Source organism: Physcomitrium patens, chromosome 10 (genome assembly GCF_059467195.1).
Source record: "Physcomitrium patens ecotype Gransden chromosome 10, ASM5946719v1, whole genome shotgun sequence".
NCBI lineage: Eukaryota > Viridiplantae > Streptophyta > Bryopsida > Funariales > Funariaceae > Physcomitrium > Physcomitrium patens.
This window is the reverse complement of record NC_143419.1, coordinates 3,605-22,893: the sequence shown is the minus strand read 5'-3', so window position 1 is coordinate 22,893 and position 19,289 is coordinate 3,605. Positions and strand designations below refer to the sequence as shown.

Here is a 19,289-nt window from a genome sequence, read left to right as displayed (position 1 = left end):
TAATTATATTAAAATTCATTATATAACCTCGGAAAACTTATATATAAATTATACATTATAACAGAGCTAATTTTATGCTTGTACTTTTTCACTTCTGTAAAATGAAGTTACAAATTATTACATTGACACTTCATGGTTCAAAATTAAACATTTATTTCTGTAACAGGCAATACTAAAATCAATTTTAACTTTAACGTAGAATATTCAATATATGTGCCGAAATCATAGTCTTGATTTTTAAATCATGATTGTAAGTTTTGATAAATAAAAGGCAACGTTTAATTAACTATTTTAATTGCTGTATATGTTTTTAAACAAGGTACTCAATGTTTTTTTTTTTTTTTTTTTTTTTTTATTACTGTTTGTAATATTTTTTTTAAACTAGTGCAACAAGAATGCTGAAATCAATGCATTTACAATGTTGTAATGTGTTGAAATTTTCTATTTTTGGGTATACAGAAAACATAATCTTATGTGTAGAATATAAGTACTACAAGCACAATTAATAACACAATCAAGAAGACAATCATGAATATCTGTCCATTACTTCCTGCTTTTACAATCATTATCTCCATCTTTTTCTGCATGATTACACAATTTTCAAAACAAAACTGTTTATATTTTTAAATAGTATATTATATGATCATTACTAAAATTCTAAGTATCCATTCTTTATCATTAGTAGTTTTATCAAATTATGTATAATCAAATTGAATTTTAAGATTAATTATCTGTTATTTTAAAATTAAAATTAAAATTTAACAATCACACAAAAAACCCTCTATTATAATCTTTCACATAAACCCTCTATCATTTTGTTTTTGGCTTTGATGGTATTGATTATTAATAAAATTGTTATTTCGGAGTGTGTTTTACTTGTACAAAGTGAAGACGAGTAGTGGTTGTATCAATATTATGCTCCACATCACCGATGAGCCTTTCCTGTATTGAACAAACATTTTATACCAATGTTTTTTGTTATCGAAGGTTCAATAAAACTTATTTAATTCTGAGCTAACGTCAAACAACAGAATAGAGATGTTTTTGAAAACCAATCAGATTATTAGTTTAAATTGCACAATGATTAGGTTTGATGAAATTAATGTATTACTTGGATTGAAATTTCTTCATTTATTGATTTGCCCATATTCCCTAATCGCTCTACACTTTCTCTTAATCCTTCCAAATCTTCATCTTGTTCTCTATTTTATTACAATCGTTTCACAGATCATAATCTTTCACTTTACAATACAATATTTAGAACTGAATATGAATAAAATATTAGAATTGCTAATATATGTACATAAGACTTAGACTCACTATACCATAGAAAAAACTAAAACGTATGATTGATTTGAAAAGGAACATTGAAAATTTAAACAACTCACTTGAACAGAAGAGCATAGTTTTCAATTTCGAAACCCTGAGAGTTGCTGTGCCCATTGCTAACAGAGTAAGAAGGAGATGAATGAGGTCGTATTGATTTGTCTTCTTGGCATAATTCTTTACCATTCATTTTTTTGAGAGTATTGCAAGTGTTAAAAAGAAATAGTGCTTCATAATTGAAATTGCCTCAATTATTACCAAAATATTCAACGAAATAATATGTCAAAGTTTATTCCAATTCATATTATTATTGTAAATGCAACACAATTATTCAATGTGTCTATAAGATGGACATAAATATAAATCTAAAAATATCGAAGATTACATAATGCAGATATTATTATCAACGTCCCTTTTTTAAAAAACCTTTCATTTTTTGTTTTTATTTTTTTACGTGCAGAATCACAAGTCTGCATACTATAATCACAGTGATTTATTCTTAAAAAAATTCTATCATATAATCAAAATTAAATTCAACACAAACAAATTAAAGTAACCGATGTAATTTTCATATCAGCCAAATATTGCATAATAGATTTCAAATACGTACAATCCAAAAATAATTGATCACATCATCAAAATATCTTAAAAATTTTAATATTTTTAAATTATAAACATATTTTTTATAATATTTTTTAGATTATAGTAAAAACAATATGCTAAAATTCATATATATATTTGCTATTTATTTTTTTATACTTTAGTAAAGAGATGATCACATAAATTTAGTTTAGGAAATAAACTAGTTTTTATAATATTCATACATGTATATGAATAATTCACAATTGTTGAAATAATAAAGTTTAAGCAGGGATTTGTTTCTTAACCATATTTTATTGTTGGATAAGGGTTCTTGTTCTTTTGATTGAAATTGTTAGTTTTATATTTATTTTTATTTATTATTTTTTTTAATAAATCAAAGAAATTACAAATCTTAATTCAGGGAACTATTTAAGTTGCATACAATAATATCTATTACCTTTGATACATATTTACACAACACTAAAAAAATCGGAATATATAATCAATGATCATTTTAATAACTAAAAAAAATATTATTATATTATGTGAATTTTTAGATATTACAAAGAAATTATTCAAACATAGGATCATTAACAAAACTCATTGCATTATGCAATTGTGGGCAGTGGAGTATGGACTAGGACAATAAAATATCACCATCAAAAAAATGAATTTAAGGCAAAGTGTCTAGTTTGCAATCTTTCCTGATTGGGTGTTATGTATAAGCAATGTGTAAATTATTTAAAGTGGAACTTAATGGAATGATAGCATGTTGCAAACTTAATTTAGAAGTTGGCAACGTTGTGTTTGCAACTTGGGGTGTATGAGAGGCGGATTCAACATGGATGTACGAACACAAAACATGGTGGTGGATGTGTTGACCAAGGCGCTTGCAAAGGAATGGCAACAAGCTCTAACAAGAAGTATGAGATTGAGAGACTTTAATTACTCAATAACTGCCCTCCAACTCTTGCTCTTTATTTTGTATCAAGTGTACTAGTTGGAGGGGAGTTAATTAAGTTATTAAAGTCTCTATTCTCTCTTCACACCAAAATAACCAACCCTTCCCAAATAAGCTCTCCTCCTTCAACTAGTTTGACCAAGAATCTTCCAAGAAGATGGCTTTTGCAAAAATTTAAAAAAACTCCAAAAAAATTGTTGTGGCCCATCTAATATCCAAAGTCTACAATATCAATATAATACTTAAGTTGAACAAATATTCATCTTTATCCTTCCAAGTCAGCTTATTATTGGTAACTAACAATAGCTATCTATGCAATATTTATCATCATTAAAAAAAATAATTTTAGTCAAAAAAATGAAAACTCCTTCAATATTTGTAAATCTAATCATAAATCTATTGCCTCCAAAGATTTGGAGAAAAGGAAGGGAAAAAAAAATAATGGAGATTAGGAAAAATTTAGGGATGGATCGAAACTAAAGTTGAGATTAAAGATAGAATAGAAGTTGATTGAAAGAAAAATTTCAAATATAAGTGAAAGTAACAAAATAAAAGTTAAAAAAAAGTACAAGTCAAAAGATGAAATAAAATTAGTAATAAATTAGATATAAAAGAATAAACTTAGGTCCAAAGAATTAAGTGAAGCTAAAGATAGAATAAAATGAAGGTTAAAGTTCAGGTAAAAAAAGGTAAAGATATTAAAAAAGTAGATTAAAAATTAGCCAATAATAGGTAAATTTAAAGTTAAAATAAACTAAAAATGATAGGAAAAGAAGTCAAAATAATTCCAGCTAGAAATCAATAGTAAATTTTAGATTTTTGAAATAAAGTTCTAAATAAAAAATAATAGGAAATTTAGCTAAAAATTAGAAGGAAAAAAAATGAAAAAAAAGTCTAAGAAAAAAAACTAGAAAATTTAAAATGGCAAGAAGAAAAGTAAATTCTATAAAAATTAGCAAAAAGTGAAAGTTTAATAATTTTAGAATTCGTAATTTGGATCAAAAAAGAAAGAATAGAAGATAGACTTAAATAAGTGACCTAGGACATGGCTTTATGTCGCTCTACTTGGAATCCAACTTCTTCCATTGCTAGCTCTTCAACAGAAGTAAGATTGTTGTCATTCTTTATAGGCTATATGGAAGAGATGACACAAAAATCACATTTCCAAGTCTTTTTATTGGTCCCTTTCATTTAGTTATTGATGTTGTTGAAACAAATGCAACATTTCATCTACATCTACTTTTTAAGATAGTATTTAGACTTTATATTAGAGAAGACTAAAGTTGCGGTGAATGTAATAAGTCAATACATATTAAAATTCTATTTTATGCATTAGGGAGTAGTGAAGAAGATTATGTAATATTTGAAATGTATGTTGAATTTCATAATATATTATAGCAACAAAAATATAATATTTAAGGGATACTGTATTATAGATTGAGCCAAAGACTCTACTTACTATAGATCTATAACAAAATATGTATTCCAACATCTGGAACTCATTGCAGCCGTATATGTCTATCACTGCCCACGCCTCCTCGTCCTCGTTGTTCGATGACAGAAAATTGTTGAACGACGCATCGAAAAATATCTGTAATCCTAGCGACCAGGTCCCTCAGCCCCCAGCAGTGACGCCGATCTCAACTTCAATCCTTGCATGTCCGTTCGACTTGCTCCCTTCATGCCTCCTCATAAAAGCCCCTTTCACCGCTCCCCGCCTCGATCCGCGACTCCTCGTTTGCCATCGAAAACCCCGAAAACTCACCCTTGGACATCGACGACCTCGGCGGACTCCAAAAGAAATTGTTGAATGCGTGCAACCCTAAACCCTACCCCCAAAAGCTGTGGCTCCTCTGGTACACCCCACCCAACGCGTCATCTCGAGGCGCCTCTGCATCGTGCATCGCCGCGGGTAAGAACGAGGTCCACCGCCGAATTGCATGCTACGCTTACACATCCTGCGACATAGGCATGTAGTTACCCATGGATTCATACAACGATAGTGACTACCAACTCCCCCATCTAGCGATGCCAGTCTCCCCGCTCCGCCGCTCATAAACGGTGACTTTTTTCCTCTCCCCACGAAACCCTAAACCTGCTGCCTCTCCAAAACTGCCATTGTCTCTCTCACAAGCCCCTGTTCTTCTTCACTCCACGTCTTTCTCCACCCCCTTCCCTCGGTTGCATCTCATTGGCCACACTTCCGTCTCTCCTAACCTCGAATTGTCCTCCGACCGCTCATTCTCCCCGTGCATTGCAAGCAAACGTGAACGATGTGTTCATTGAGACATGCGCCGTACTATCTTGCTCTTCTATGAAGCCTGAGGCAGCCTTCGATCGGAAGACTAGGCGACTAGGTTTTGGACGAGCGCGTAGAAGGGGGAAGGGTAATGAGAGTGGCATCTAGGGAACGGTAGGAGTATGGGATGGACGGCGCCCTTCATGTGCCTTTCTCCTGTGCATGCGCATGTGCCCGATTTTGGGTGTAAACCTGATCGCGACTGGGACCTCGCAGGTGATATTCAGTTCTATGAACCCGCATCAATGAATTCATAATTTTCACAGCATGGTTACAAGCTCGTGTGTTCGGGTCACAGTTTTGTGCTTCGCCTCATGTTTGAGTTGAGATAATTGTCAACTATCTACTTATAATGGTTCGGGTCCTTACGGAAACGGTAGTAGATGAGGGTGTTGGTTTGGGTGAAGGAAGACGAAGAGGTCGCCTCTTGATTATGACTCATGGCACCCAAGGTGGAAACTCTCTCTCAATCAACACACATAGATTCTTTGTGCGGAAATGGTACTTTTTTAAATGGAGGTGTAGTGATGGCATTATTGAACTGGTATTGTTCTTCTGCAGCTGGAACTAAAGTGTATCTCTAAGCATTTTCAGTCTTGATATTGGAAGTGCAAATGGCATCCAGCAAGTGGGTTATTGCTACACAAGGGTGATATGGCAAGGGAGTTGTGTTTCACAACTGTACTCATCTCATTTTCTTCCTGTTCACAACTGTCAAAACGGCCGGCTTTACTCAGTCTACGACTACTCCTGTGGCCAGTTTCGATGACCCAAGACAAGCCTTTTGCAGCAGCCATCCCTTGTCATGACTTGAACCTCCACCATGACAACGATGAGCGAGATGAACTGCGGAAAAGGAGGACTGCTCTCAACTGGGTGTCACACCCATGGTCGACCACTTCTCTCAAACTTCACTTGTGTCTTTTGCTTTTGACACTACAGTTCCGAGCTCCTTCATTAAACCTAATTTTAGCCATATGACCTCATATATTTCTACGTATTCCAAGCTCCTTCATTAAACCTGATTTTAGCCATATGACCTCATATATTTCTACGTTGTCGTATTACGTGCTTTTCTGCTCGAGAACGCGCCGGGCGTCTGGCTGTAGAAGGTAGTATGGAGATTCGCCGATAGTCAAGCAATCTATCAGTTTTGACTGCTGGAATATAAACGACTGCAGGAATCCACCGTAAATCTATACGGATGCCCTTCGACTGCATGTCGAAGTCCTTTTTGCCCCAACCGGTAGGTCTCTAGACGTTACAGAGAACCCCGAACAACCCAATCTGCTAATCTCCGATACCGCTTTGTACTTACGATCTTATATCCACTGACTGTCTCGTTAGATTAACCCAACAATTTTCATTCACTCTACATACTCAATCCTATAGACACCCTTTTAATCCTTCATCACAGACGTAACTCGATTTCACAAAACAGTTAAGAGTAATCAAACCTACTTCATTAAAAATCCCGATTCACCATTACAACACTGACTTCAGCAACGATTGCCTCCGTCTTCCCAGAACTCTATGAAGAAGAAAAGCCCAATTCTCTGTCTTTCCTTCCCCGACCCGAAGCATGAAGCTCCTCTCCAATCCTTGATCTCCCCAAAAAAAACCTCCAATGAATCTAAAGTAGTAACCTTGCAAAAAACTTGAAGCTAGCTCCCCTCCCATTCCCCAAAAAAAAACCTCCCTCCTTCTAAAACTTATTCTCTCCCTAACCTTATCCTTTGAATTTCTTCAATCTTCCATCTTGGATCCGAAATTGGCTCCCGTCGTCAAAGCTTAGATCCGAAATTGGCTCACGTCATCAAGGCTTTCTCCTCCGTTTTTACCTTAAAGAGATCCATTTACCGCAAATAACGTTCCCTGAAACGGCACAGAGAACAGGACAGCCTGAAACAAAATTGAAACCCCTTACTCGGGTCCACATTGAGTCGCCCGACCAATACAGGTCTCATATTGGATAAGAGGCCCAGTAGCATGAAGAAGGTCATGTGATTGAGTCAATTATTGGATAATATTAGATGTGTAATGAAGAAGACAACTTTAACAATATGTGTGATAATCAAAGGTATATTTTACTTGCAAAGAATCCAACTTATCATATACATACAAATCATATTGATGTACAATATAACTTCATATAAGAGAATGTGGATAAAGAGGACATACAATTCAAGTATTGTACTACAAAAATGTTGGTTACAAATGTCCTAATAAAAGCATTTGCAAAAGATAGACATCAAAGATTGACAAATACAATGGACATTATAGACTTTGAATATTTGCAAAATGAGAGTCTTAAAAGATAGTAAATAATAGTTTTATAATTATAGATTATATTAAAGAGAATCAATGATAGTAGGTAAGAGGTAATAAAGGTAAAAAAAACAAATTTGGCAGATGGTTATTCATACTAAAGCCAAAGAAAGACGGCTATTATACTTATGTTGACAAAACTAGGTTGAAAAGGAGGTTAGAAACATTAAGTGAGCTTGTTAGGCTATTTAAATGGCTATGAGGCATGTGTGGATTTGATTTGACTAAATACATATTAAAAAGAACACTAGAAAAGACATTCTGAAGACCTTCAAATGAAGGTAGTATTTCATTTCAAACACTGTTTCTACATTCTCTTCTTTCAATAATATCCACTCCTTGCTTCTTGGATCCTTTCGAGTGCTTTGAAGAACCTCCTCTCCAATTTAACTTATCATACTTCATTGATTGGTCTTATTTTCTTGTAAAGTAATTCGAATTTTTGCTAAATAGGAAAGGAAATAAATAATAGACTACCAATTATTGAGACTTGATTCCGTATAAGATGGACGAAGAGGTTTGTCGAATCACTACAGTAAAACTCTCTATCACCACCACCATAAAAAAAAATAGCTAGTTTTGATGTTGCTGTTTTGGAAATAAGCTGCCGTGAGGGTTCAAATTACTCACGATTTCACACTAACGATTCCAATGATTACGAGTTTAACAAATGAAAAGTGCATGACGGAGCAGACTTAAGAATTGGTCAATTACGCGTTCCAGCTTGACTTGTCGGCCCTCGTTTGACGTCCACGGCGTGCTCGTCTTCTACTTTGTCCTCTCTCCCCAATTTTCCATGCGCAGAGTGCGCACTGCAGACTGCGGATCTCCCAAATCACTGTCTAGAAGATTTTTGGGCCACTTCCAGGCTGGAGCATCTGAGGTGAATGAAAGTGACTCCATTCTCGCCGAGGGGTGCAGAGAATCGTGCATGGAGCAGTGCGAAATGGGAACAGAAAATTGCACTGCTTGTAAGCTTTCATCGCCCTCACGCGGACCTCTCTTCGGTGGCGTGCCGGGGCTCCCCGACTCTCTGCTTCACTGCCTCAGACTTCGTCTTAGTCGTCTCCGGCTACTCTACCGGGTGCTGAGAAATGTGAGAGGTGTTGCGTGCTGTTAACCCACTGAGCGCATGTATGCTTTTTTTGTACGAGTGAAGCGAACGTTTGCGAAGGTTGTACTGTGCGCTGCTGGTAGCGAGAGGATCCGACAGCACCGTGGAGGGAGGCTCGGACCCTCTGTTTTTCAGGTGAGTGACGGTGCCTTGCCCTCTGATCGGATGGTATGCACCATCTTCATGCTTGATAAGTTGTGGATGCTTAGACGTCGGAGGCGGCTTGTGAGCTTTCGTGGTCGCGAGCTGATCTCTGGTGCGGTTATGACCCAACTGAGAAAGCCGCTTCGAGTTTGCGCAACGGGAGCTTATCACGTGGATGTAGCGCTAATTGTTGGAGTTGTGCTCACTGTTTCTGGGGTTTCGTGTGCAGTTTGGAGCAGAGTAAGGAGTAAGAAGGAATAGCCGGTGCTTGAACGCTGATGTTAAATCTGTCCTCTTGAGATTGGATAGTGTCTCTCCTTCTAAGGTGGGTGCGGGAGATGCTGGGGTTTCATTACTGCGTCAACGTCAGAAACTTTTTGCCGTCACAGCAGATTTTACGGGGACAGCAGACGGACTTGGGGACGCTTTTCAGCGTCGGTGGCTGCTTGCACCGTCGGCTGTGTGAGCTGTCTGGGCGTTCGACGTGTGGCTTACTGCTCGTCTTGCCTGGGCCGTTGGGTGTGTTGTGTCTTGTGTTCCAGGCTCTAAGTCCCGAGGTCTATCTCTGTTGCAATCGGAGCTTGGCCTCGAAACAGGCGTCAGGGCGGGGATATGGAGCCTTCTACCGTAACTCTGGTCCCATGGTTTATCTTAAGTCTCCTGGACTGCTTCAAGGCCTGCAAACTGGAGTAGCTGTGCTATGTGGACGGGGATGGGGCCCCCAGAGCCGGTCTAAGAACACGTGTGCCGTGCCCGAAGCAAACATTCAGCATGGAATAGTAGTCTGGATGGTGGGAAGGGAGCTCGTGGTGTGGGGAACTTGGGAGGTGAGGTTTGAAGTATTCGTCAGTGGTGCCTTTAGGTCCTAACTAGTGACACGATCGAAGACATCGTATTGCATTTGGAGTTGTTAGAATCCCGTTTAGATTTGCTTCTGAATGAAGCGCCTTTGGTGGAATACCAGAATGAGGTCCTCTGCTTGACGTTGCGGTGGTCATGGGTCTCTAGTGCTGGCTCTGCTGACATCGCCGTCGGAGCGAAGTGCTCAAGTTTGTTTTCTAGTGCAAGAAGCACAGTGTTTCTGCAGGTACGGAATGTTGGATTTTGACCTTATGGCTGGATCAGTGTTGTGTTGACATTAGTACCCATGTTGTGTGAACAGATTAATGTTGTTCATGTGGGTTTACCTTTCACGTGTGAATCGAGTTTGTGAATCCTGTGGTTGATGTTTTACTGGAGTGAATTGCAGCTTTGTTGTGATTTGCAGACGACTCTCTTAAGACTGATATAGCATGATCTATTTAGTTACAGGGCGCATGGATATCGTTGTTGGTGGAGGTGAATACGACATGAATATTTTTGTTTAGCTACGAATTGTTGCTTCGGAAGTTTTTCTCTAAGTCATCAACAGCAGCGTGGTACATCTTCTTGTCAGATACTTACTACGAGTATGTGCTATGCTAATACTTTAAATGTCATGGTTGATACACTTGTTTGCTTAGCCTCAACACTACTGTCCTGACACCATTATCCTCATACGGGTTATGTGCATTTTTGTTGCGTTTTGTTTGTGATGGGATCGGATTGCATTGGAAGGTTGAGTTGTGCTCTTTTATGACAGTGCCTTAGCTCAACACCAATTTTTATGATTGAAAGGATGCTATTTTTTTTGGCAGGTTTTTTAAATTTCAACATGGGAGATCCACTTGTTGCTCCTGCTCTAGTGGGATTTGGTGTGAATCTACTCCTTACGGAAGTAATCAAAGCAGGTAGAATGGCTTACAGGTGCAAAGATGAGTGCAATGAGTTGGTGGCTAAATTGGAGAGTGTGAGACCACTTGTTGAACAAGTTAATGATAATTCAAGCAAGGGAAATGAGGCGTGCACTCTATGGTTGAGTGGTTTCCAAAGCCTTTTAGAACGTGCCAAGGTTGTCACGAATGAGTGTAAGTTGGAATCACGATGGAGCAGAAGAAAGAGGATGGTGAAGTTTTGGCGATGGAAGAAATTGCCATCACTAGTGATGAAAATCAGCAGTGACATTGAAGAGGCAAGATCAAATACAAGCTTGGTAACTCTTGGTATTGTGTTATCAATGCATATTCCAAAGCAAGTAGAAGCATTTAGTTTTGTGAAACAAGGCACTCCATCACTAATAGTAGGAGTGGACGAACATTTCAAGAAACTGAAGATGTCCATATTGCAAAGTCATGGAGGTGACAAAGCAAGCCATTTTGGATTGCAAGGGAGAGGTGGAGCAGGGAAGACCTTGCTTGTGCAAATGTTGAATAATGATGATGATATTCAAATGAAGTATGGAAAGGATTCTGTCATCTGGATGACTGTGGGACTTGACGCAAAGGTTTCTGATCTGTATGAAAAGTTAGGAAGGTGTTGCATTTTGGACAATAGAGTATCAGAGAAGTTCAAATTGATCAAGAACCAAGAAGAGCAACGCACGTTTTTGAAGAATGCATATGCCAAGAAGAAGGTATTTTTGATTTTGGATGATGTTTGGGAGAAGCCAAAGTATGATCATCATGACATGCTGTTTTGGGTAGATATCGCGCGAGGTCAAGGATCCGCAACATTGATAACAAGCCGAAGTAAGTCAGTGCTTTGCAAAGTGCAGGCAAAAGTGGAAGTGGTGCTATCTCTTCCGAAAGAGGAGAGTTGGAAATTGTTTTGTTGTCATGCATTTGAGAGTGGTGGTGCTCTTCTGACTACTTTGGAGGAGTTAGCTTGGGATGTTTGCGAAGAATGTAAAGGCCTCCCATTAGCCTTGAAGGTAATCGGTAGTGCAATGGCGGATAAAGCGACTGTGGCAGAATAGAGGTGTGCCTTACATGATTTGAGGCGGTCGAAACCCATTGTTGATTCTAATGTGGATGATGAGCTCTTTGGTCGTCTTGAACTGAGCTACAAGGAATTGAAGGATGATGCAACGAGGATTTGTTTCTTGTACTTTGCAGCATTTCCCGAAGACTATGAGATTGAAGCGGACGAACTTTTGAGGATGTGGGTTGCAGAGAAATTGTTTGGTTTGGATCTTAGTACAGAGGAAGCAAAGGATAAGGCGAGGGCACATTTGGAAATCCTTGTAAGGCGGTCTCTAATCGATAGGTATCAAGGAAGTAATTATTTCCACATACATGATGTTCTTCGAGATCTTGCACTACACATAATTGGCAAGGCTGAACGTGGTGAATGTGGGTATGAATGCTTTTTCCAATCGAGAAAAGAGTATGCCATTATTCCAAAAATAGAGTTGCTCAAAGATCTGAAGAGGATGTCATTTATGGGCTGTAACATTTGTAAGTGGCCAGAGGATCTCCAAGCGCCTCATCTTAAAGTTTGCATACTTCGGGAAATATCTGATATACAGAGCGAATTGATGACAAGCTTATTTAAAATGATGCCAGATTTGAAATTTTTGGATCTCTCAGGCAATCATCTTTCAGATGGAAAGGTTCCCTGTTTTGAGAGCTTGGTATCTCTCACGCACTTAGAATTGGGAAGGAATTTTTTTCACGAATTTCCAATGAGTGTTGTCCATCTGCACAAATTAGTATCCTTACATGTCGCTGATTGTAGATCCTTGAAGGCACTTCCAAAGAGCATGGGCAATTTGAACTCTCTTGTGAAGTTAGATTTGTATGGATGTAGATCCTTGAAGGCACTTCCAGAGAGCATGGGCAATTTGAACTCTCTTGTGGAGTTGGATTTAGGAGGTTGTGAATCCTTGGAGGCATTTCCAAAGAGCATGGGCAAGTTGAACTCTCTTGTGAAGTTGAATTTAGGAGGTTGTGAATCCTTGGAGGCACTTCCAGAGAGCATGGGCAAGTTGAACTCTCTAGTGCAGTTGAATTTGTATGGATGTGGATCCTTGGAGGCACTTCCAGAGAGCATGGGCAATTTGAACTCTCTTGTGGAGTTGAATTTAGGAAGTTGTGAATCCTTGGAGGCATTTCCAGAGAGCATGGGCAAGTTGAACTCTCTTGTGCAGTTGAATTTGTATGGATGTGGATCCTTGGAGGCACTTCCAGAGAGTATGGGCAATTTGAACTCTCTTGTGGAGTTGAATTTAAGAAGTTGTGAATCCTTGGAGGCACTTCCAGAGAGCATGGGCAAGTTGAACTCTCTTGTGAAGTTGGATTTGTATGGATGTGAATCCTTGGAGGCACTTCCAGAGAGCATGGGCAATTTGAACTCTCTTGTGAAGTTGGATTTGTATGGATGTGAATCCTTGGAGGCACTTCCAGAGAGCATGGGCAATTTGAACTCTCTTGTGAAGTTGTATTTGTATGGATGTAGATCCTTGAAGGCACTTCCAGAGAGCATGGGCAATTTGAACTCTCTTGTGGAGTTGGATTTAGGAGGTTGTGAATCTTTGGATGCACTTCCAGAGAGCATGGACAATTTGAACTCTCTTGTGGAGTTGAATTTAGGAGGTTGTGAATCCTTGGAGGCACTTCCAGAGAGCATGGGCAATTTGAACTCTCTTGTGAAGTTGGATTTGTATGGATGTGAATCCTTGGAGGCACTTCCAGAGAGCATGGGCAATTTGAACTCTCTTGTGAAGTTGTATTTGCATGGATGTAGATCCTTGAAGGCACTTCCAGAGAGCATGGGCAATTTGAACTCTCTTGTGGAGTTGGATTTGCGTGGTTGTGAATCCTTGGAGGCACTTCCAGAGAGCATGGGCAATTTGAACTCTCTTGTGGAGTTGGATTTGTATGGATGTGGATCCTTGAAGGCACTTCCAGAGAGCATGGGCAATTTGAACTCTCTTGTGGAGTTGAATTTGTATGGATGTGGATCCTTGGAGGCACTTCCAGAGAGCATGGGCAATTTGAACTCTCTTGTGAAGTTGGATTTGAGAGGTTGTAAAACTTTGGAGGCACTTCCAGAGAGCATTGGCAATTTGAAGAATCTTAAAGTTTTCAAATGATTCAAGTAATAGTGTATTTTGAAATCATATGAAGGCATGAAATTAGGATGTAGTTATTTATTAAATTTCTGAAGATTGAAGTGTGGATTTTTCTAACAATTTTTAAACAAATTGTAGAAAATTTTATGGTTTTATGTAGTTGAATTTTTTTTCTCAAATTTTGTTGTTGGAGTAAACAAGTTCATTTTAGTTCTGCTTTTCAGCAACAATCATATCCTTATCCAATGTGATTTGTCACTTTTTAATATTCTCTTATCATCTCTTAAATATTATGATTATTATTTTATAAATTTGGTCTTAAATGGTTTGATCAAGAGTAATTTATTATGTTGAAATATCATATAATTCCTTTAGAACTAACTATATTTTTTATAATGATAATTGTATTTTATAAATCCAATTTAATTTTAAATGTATTTTGATAGTATTGAATATTATAATACTAGCAATTTAAAAGAAGAGTCATGTAAGGCAATCTTTTGAAAAGATAGTCATTGTCATGGATGTATTTTATAGAGAATAGAAGAAGAAGCTAGACATAGAGAGTATTATGAGAAAGTTAATATGAACTTGATTAAACTTGATGAGTATAAGAATAATACCAAGAGGTGTGAGCTAGAGTTCTAAAAGATGTATTGTTGAAACTATAGAGCTCTTCAACCTCAACTTCCATTTATACTTCTACATAAGAAGTTTCTCAATCAACTTCCTTTAGCTAAGAAGATTCTAGGAGGTTTTGAAGACTTCCAAAGAGTACGTCCTTGTCGGTCACTTGATTTTTTATTACATGTATTCAATTTTGAGAGGATTTTTATAGCTAAATGTGAATAATTTTTTTGAAATTTAAATTATTTCCAAAATAACATATTGATTAAGTTTATGAAATGATGATGCAAAAATAAAGTCTCTTATAATATGGCAGTTAAAAAGTCTAATTGGATTTTTGTTAGTTTGAATATAGGTTTTTTTTATCTATTTTAATTGATTCACTAGCCATTAGTATATTAATTTATTCAAGTGATTTTGATTTGATGACACAAATTATGTTAGATTTCCTTGTATATTTTATTGTTTGGTTTTTAATGATATATGTAGATGGATTGACTATATGTTAAATTTTTTACTATAAGAATTTGATAATTCATGTATTATAATAAAACAAAATTATTATTTTTATTATACTTGGTTGTTTTGGCTATTATCAAAGAATTTCAATATATATGTTTTTATTAGAAAAAATCTCTAGTTATTTTTATATTATTTGATGATGTAGGATTTCAAAATCAAATATTTTATTAGCATTAATTATATTAAATTAGACATCACTTCATTTTAAAATATTTTTTGTTGTTTGAATTTTTTGAATAAATAGAACCAATGAAATATATATATAAAAAAAAAAACAATAAAGATGCTTGTACATTATTTTTAGAATGAATTAAATTTAAAAATTTATTTTATTTGTTTTGGCTTCATTTTAATTCATTCTATACTTCAATAGGTTGGATTTATATACATTTCACATTACATTTAATAAAGACTATTTTGTATATGTTGCACACCTCTTTTAAAAATGCATATAACACCAAAAGATATAAGAAGACTCCACATTGATGTCCAAGACTTGTGATATGGATAGTGATGGAATCTAAGTGGACCTAATATGGAAAAAATCTTGGATGTTGGAAATGTTTCTCTTCCAAGAGGATTAGAAGTCATGAAGATAAATTAAAGATCATTAAGTAGCTCATGACATCTCGATTTTAGAATGCTAAGAATTGACTCAATTGGAGCTATGGTTGAAAAGTTATGATACTTGAAAGTGGATATGGGAGAGAAAGAGCATTAAATTAGGATAGTGCTAGATTGGGCTTTTAAAAGTTTTGAACTTTTGGAGTATCATATCTCCCTCAATACTAGTCCAAATGAAATAAATAAAGAATCTATTGACATCTATGTAAATTGTATTAATATTTTATAATAAAATCATGTCTTAATTTTTGGTAATAAAATTGTATATAATATATAAAGAATATAAAATTCTATGGATTTAGGATTTAGGATTGAAAGTCAAAGATAATTTGAGCTTTTTAAATAATAAAGAATATCTTAATTGGATATAATAGAACAAAATTTTGATCCATCAAAATTAAATAGAAATTAAAGATTGCTTTCTTCTAAAACCAATTTGTAATTTGTCATATTAGAATCAATTTTTGCACATGAACTTATGTATGATCAAAAATTAGAAATTCATATAGATTCTACTTTGCTATTTCTAAAATCATAAAACACTTATCAATTAAACATTGTATGCAAAAGTTACAATGAGATGGAATTCTATGAATTTTTAGTCAAAACTTATTACTTTTGGTGAAAATTAGTAATTATTCAGTGAATCAAAATCAAATATCTTAGAGGATATGCAAGAGATATCACTAGGATATCAATCAATAACAAGAATATTGTTTAGATATTAACCATGTATATAGCTATAATAAAGATATCAATCATGCACATAAATATCAGAGAGATATCAACGATATAAGAGGGCATTGTAGGGGTATTAATTATGCAGCTAGGTAACACATGGATATGAATTATGATAGAGCATATTATAGAGGTATCAACTTTGATAGAGAATATCACAAGGATATCAGCCATAGAGATGGATATCACCAAAGTATGAATAATATAGAAGGTCATAATATGAATATCAACCATGTAGGCGGATATCATAAAATATTGAGACCTCATGGAAGATATCACAAGGGTATTAATCATGTAGAAAGTATGATTGAGATATTAAAACTGATATTGAACTAATTCTGGACAATTTACTCAATTGTAGACAAAACCAAGGATGTATAGTACATCTATATTACTGTAATGACACAACTGTCCACCAGTGCCCAGTAGAAAATCATATATTAGGGTCCACATGCAGTACCTGCACCGCACCTTTACGAGGTTCACGGCCATCATTACTGTAAATCCCTACATTTAAGTGAGAAGTCTCAAGAATCTTGCATGATGATGCCAGGGTATATTTTCTGCCAAAGATCTTGACGGTACTAATGTCAGGGTTTAGATGTTCACGCTTCTGATGTCAACGACAAGTGAGTGATCAATTCCGAGCATCCACATACCGTTTTGGCGGAGTCCTGAGTTTGGTTTAGGGGATAGGAAATGCTCGGTGTCAATATACTAGACAAAACTTCAGAAATACATTTGAAGACAGTGGTTCACATACTAAATGGAACAGTCAGATTATGCAAGGTTTTATGGAATACAGTGCGAAGAGCGGCATTCACAAGAGACGATTTTACAGAGCATAGTAGCAGCATAAATTCATTTCGTATTGCACTGGTCGGTAGGCGGATTTCATGAGGAAGCTTTGAATATGCAGTGGCCATTACTACTACGTTGAGCCGACGACTAGAAGAATGACACGGAAATTTTTTCGTCAGGTCGTAAATATGTTAATGACGTATGGTTACCTCTCACCTCCTATCGCAGGCATCGGCGGGTCGTCGATAGAGTTGCCCGATGAGGCCAGATTAGCCAAAGCCATTTCCTCTAATGCTTTTGGAATCAAATGTGTCTTGGGGGGACCTTTTTCCTTGTGTGAAGGCATTCTATGAGAGTACATGACGGTGGTAACACTGATTTTGTGAGGATGCGTAAGTTCCGGTGTCGATCGCCTAGTCCAGCACTTCCTTGCCACGAGTTCCAGTTTCGAATACATAGGTGTCCACCACTCCACCATAAAAGTCCCGTAATTCTGACTAGACTTCAAATCAACAGCCGACAAGGTGCGTCCCATCCACACTGGGAGGCGATGTCCGTAAGAGCACAAAGTATCCAAGGAGAACATCTCTATAGGGATTGAAGCGAGGCTTCGGCCGCTCCCTTGCGAGTCAACAGTACGGGTAAGGCTCGGGATCGTCCTCGGGAATTGTGTCAGTAGTAACTTCAGGCCCAACGTCCGAGGATGTACTACGAGCGTGGTCCCTCTGCCAGTCAGTCATAGGCCAGAATCCCTCCTGAAGCAGTGATGGGGTACTGGGGAGCAGACCTGTGATCTCCGAGTAGATGCACTCCCAATAAGAAACGTAACTCGACATTTCGTTGGCATACTGTGCATCTCTTTCCATCATTGACTTCCAGAGCTCGATATACTTCGCAATGCCCTGCTGGATAAAACTCTGTTTTGTCATACATTCGCCTGCCCGCATGAGCTTCTTGATTCTTCTTGGCGGGATCAACAGCGACATTGGCCCATAATGGTCGAAGAGGAACACCCGTTGGTAACTTAGGAGTGCCGTCGTCGTTTGCTCTCCACATCTTAACTGCTGGGCCGAGTGGTAGCCATGATTGATCTATAGCTCGCTTCTGGAAACCAGAAGAGTCATAGACATTCAGGACAAAGGTTTGTCGGCGGGCCGCCTACTCAGAGAATGTAGAAAGGGAATCATGGTCCACAAAGGAGTATGGATTTAACAGAAAAAAGCAATACACATGACCAGGATTTAGAAACAAACCTTGTAACGCATAACCGGCCAGCCCTTATCTTCGCCCTCCTCCTCAACGTAGAACTTAAAAAGATGCATATCTCCCAGTCCAATGAGCCTGTTTGCACCGTCGTGTTGATATCCCACAAGGAACTTCTTGAAATCTGCAACCTCTTGTACTAGCTCGGGAATGAATGCTGTCGTTTTTTGGGAGTCCATAAATGCCTTCATTAGATCCGCAAGGACATAGATGTTCTTCGTCTTCAAAAGCTGAGAGAGGTAGCTGAAGTGCGCATCAATGTCCTCGTGTGTGTGGCCTACTATTAGGAATCCAACCGTCACTTCCTGGAAGATCTTTTTTGCTGTGAGCAATGAGCAGAAAGCCATGACATACAGGTTCTTGTTATCTTTGGCCGAATTGTCAAGCTGACCAGGTTTAGGGTTTAGGGTTACATGGCTGTCCTAGAGGTTTTTCATCCTCAATATCTCTTAATATATCATAGCTTTTTCTGTTGTAAGATTTTGCCAAGGCTTAGAATCACCCAAAGACCTCTAGAAACGTTTTTGTTTTTCAAAAAAATGTGTTTCGTTTTCTGTAATTTAGGATTTGAAAACCCTAATTAGGGTCTCCACACCCTGATTACAGTTCTCACTTGCATATTTTTTCTCATGAAAGAACTGTGTATGGAATCTAAATGCGTACAGAACACTGCTTACTCAAAGCAATCTCCCATAGATAAGTAGTTCACCTAGTCTAGGTCTAGAGAGTCCTTCAGGCTTCTCGCCCCTATGTCTTTGCCCGCTCTCCACCTGCTGCACCACCGGCTCTCCTTCCATCAAGATCATCGTTGACGGACTTACTATCAGTTCCATCTTCGACTTCTGCAAGACTCTCGCAGGCAACCAAGGTGCCTATCCTTGATGCATCCGTGAGTGCAACCTTCGAGACTATGCCGCTTACTGCAGTGTCGCCTATAGTTACATTACAAATTCTGTAAAATCAGACATCCACACGCTCGTTAATCACCCCGCACTCACGTCCATTTTTCAACCGACCCCAACAACAGAGG

The 19,289-nt window shown here is 37.4% G+C and overlaps 4 protein-coding genes across 9 annotated transcripts; 2 read left to right on the top strand and 2 right to left on the bottom strand.

Annotated features, from left to right (window-relative positions):
• Positions 1 to 273: 273 nt before the first annotated feature.
• LOC112287986 (syntaxin-61-like) lies at positions 274 to 2,833 on the bottom strand. Its single transcript, XM_024531699.3, has 4 exons — positions 1,389 to 2,833; positions 1,112 to 1,202; positions 877 to 942; positions 274 to 581 (listed from the first exon to the last, which is right to left on the bottom strand). The coding sequence occupies exons 1-4, from the start codon at positions 1,514 to 1,516 to the stop codon at positions 471 to 473; spliced, it is 396 nt and encodes a 131-aa protein (XP_024387467.1). The 5' UTR covers positions 1,517 to 2,833; the 3' UTR covers positions 274 to 470.
• A 5,646-nt stretch (positions 2,834 to 8,479) lies between these two features.
• On the top strand, positions 8,480 to 13,921 carry LOC112287770 (uncharacterized). Of its 6 annotated transcripts, none has more exons than XR_016505304.1 (5): positions 8,480 to 8,745; positions 8,984 to 9,581; positions 9,719 to 9,841; positions 10,066 to 10,172; positions 10,431 to 13,921. XR_016505304.1 is itself a non-coding variant. In XM_090253955.1 (2 exons), the coding sequence occupies exon 2, from the start codon at positions 11,771 to 11,773 to the stop codon at positions 13,703 to 13,705; it is 1,935 nt and encodes a 644-aa protein (XP_090110081.1). In that variant the 5' UTR covers positions 10,066 to 10,202; positions 10,431 to 11,770; the 3' UTR covers positions 13,706 to 13,921. The 6 variants fall into 6 exon arrangements, 2 of the variants coding, with proteins under 2 accessions (XP_090110081.1, XP_090110082.1); XR_016505303.1 differs by having other exon boundaries at positions 10,066 to 10,202; XR_016505301.1 differs by having other exon boundaries at positions 10,060 to 10,202.
• LOC149988179 (putative disease resistance protein At4g33300) lies at positions 10,448 to 11,587 on the top strand. Its single transcript, XM_090253952.1, has one exon. The coding sequence runs from the start codon at positions 10,448 to 10,450 to the stop codon at positions 11,585 to 11,587; it is 1,140 nt and encodes a 379-aa protein (XP_090110078.1).
• A 3,353-nt stretch (positions 13,922 to 17,274) lies between the features above and the next one.
• LOC149988178 (uncharacterized) lies at positions 17,275 to 18,621 on the bottom strand. Its single transcript, XM_090253950.1, has 2 exons — positions 18,250 to 18,621; positions 17,275 to 18,100 (listed from the first exon to the last, which is right to left on the bottom strand). The coding sequence occupies exons 1-2, from the start codon at positions 18,604 to 18,606 to the stop codon at positions 17,729 to 17,731; spliced, it is 729 nt and encodes a 242-aa protein (XP_090110076.1). The 5' UTR covers positions 18,607 to 18,621; the 3' UTR covers positions 17,275 to 17,728.
• Positions 18,622 to 19,289: the final 668 nt, after the last annotated feature.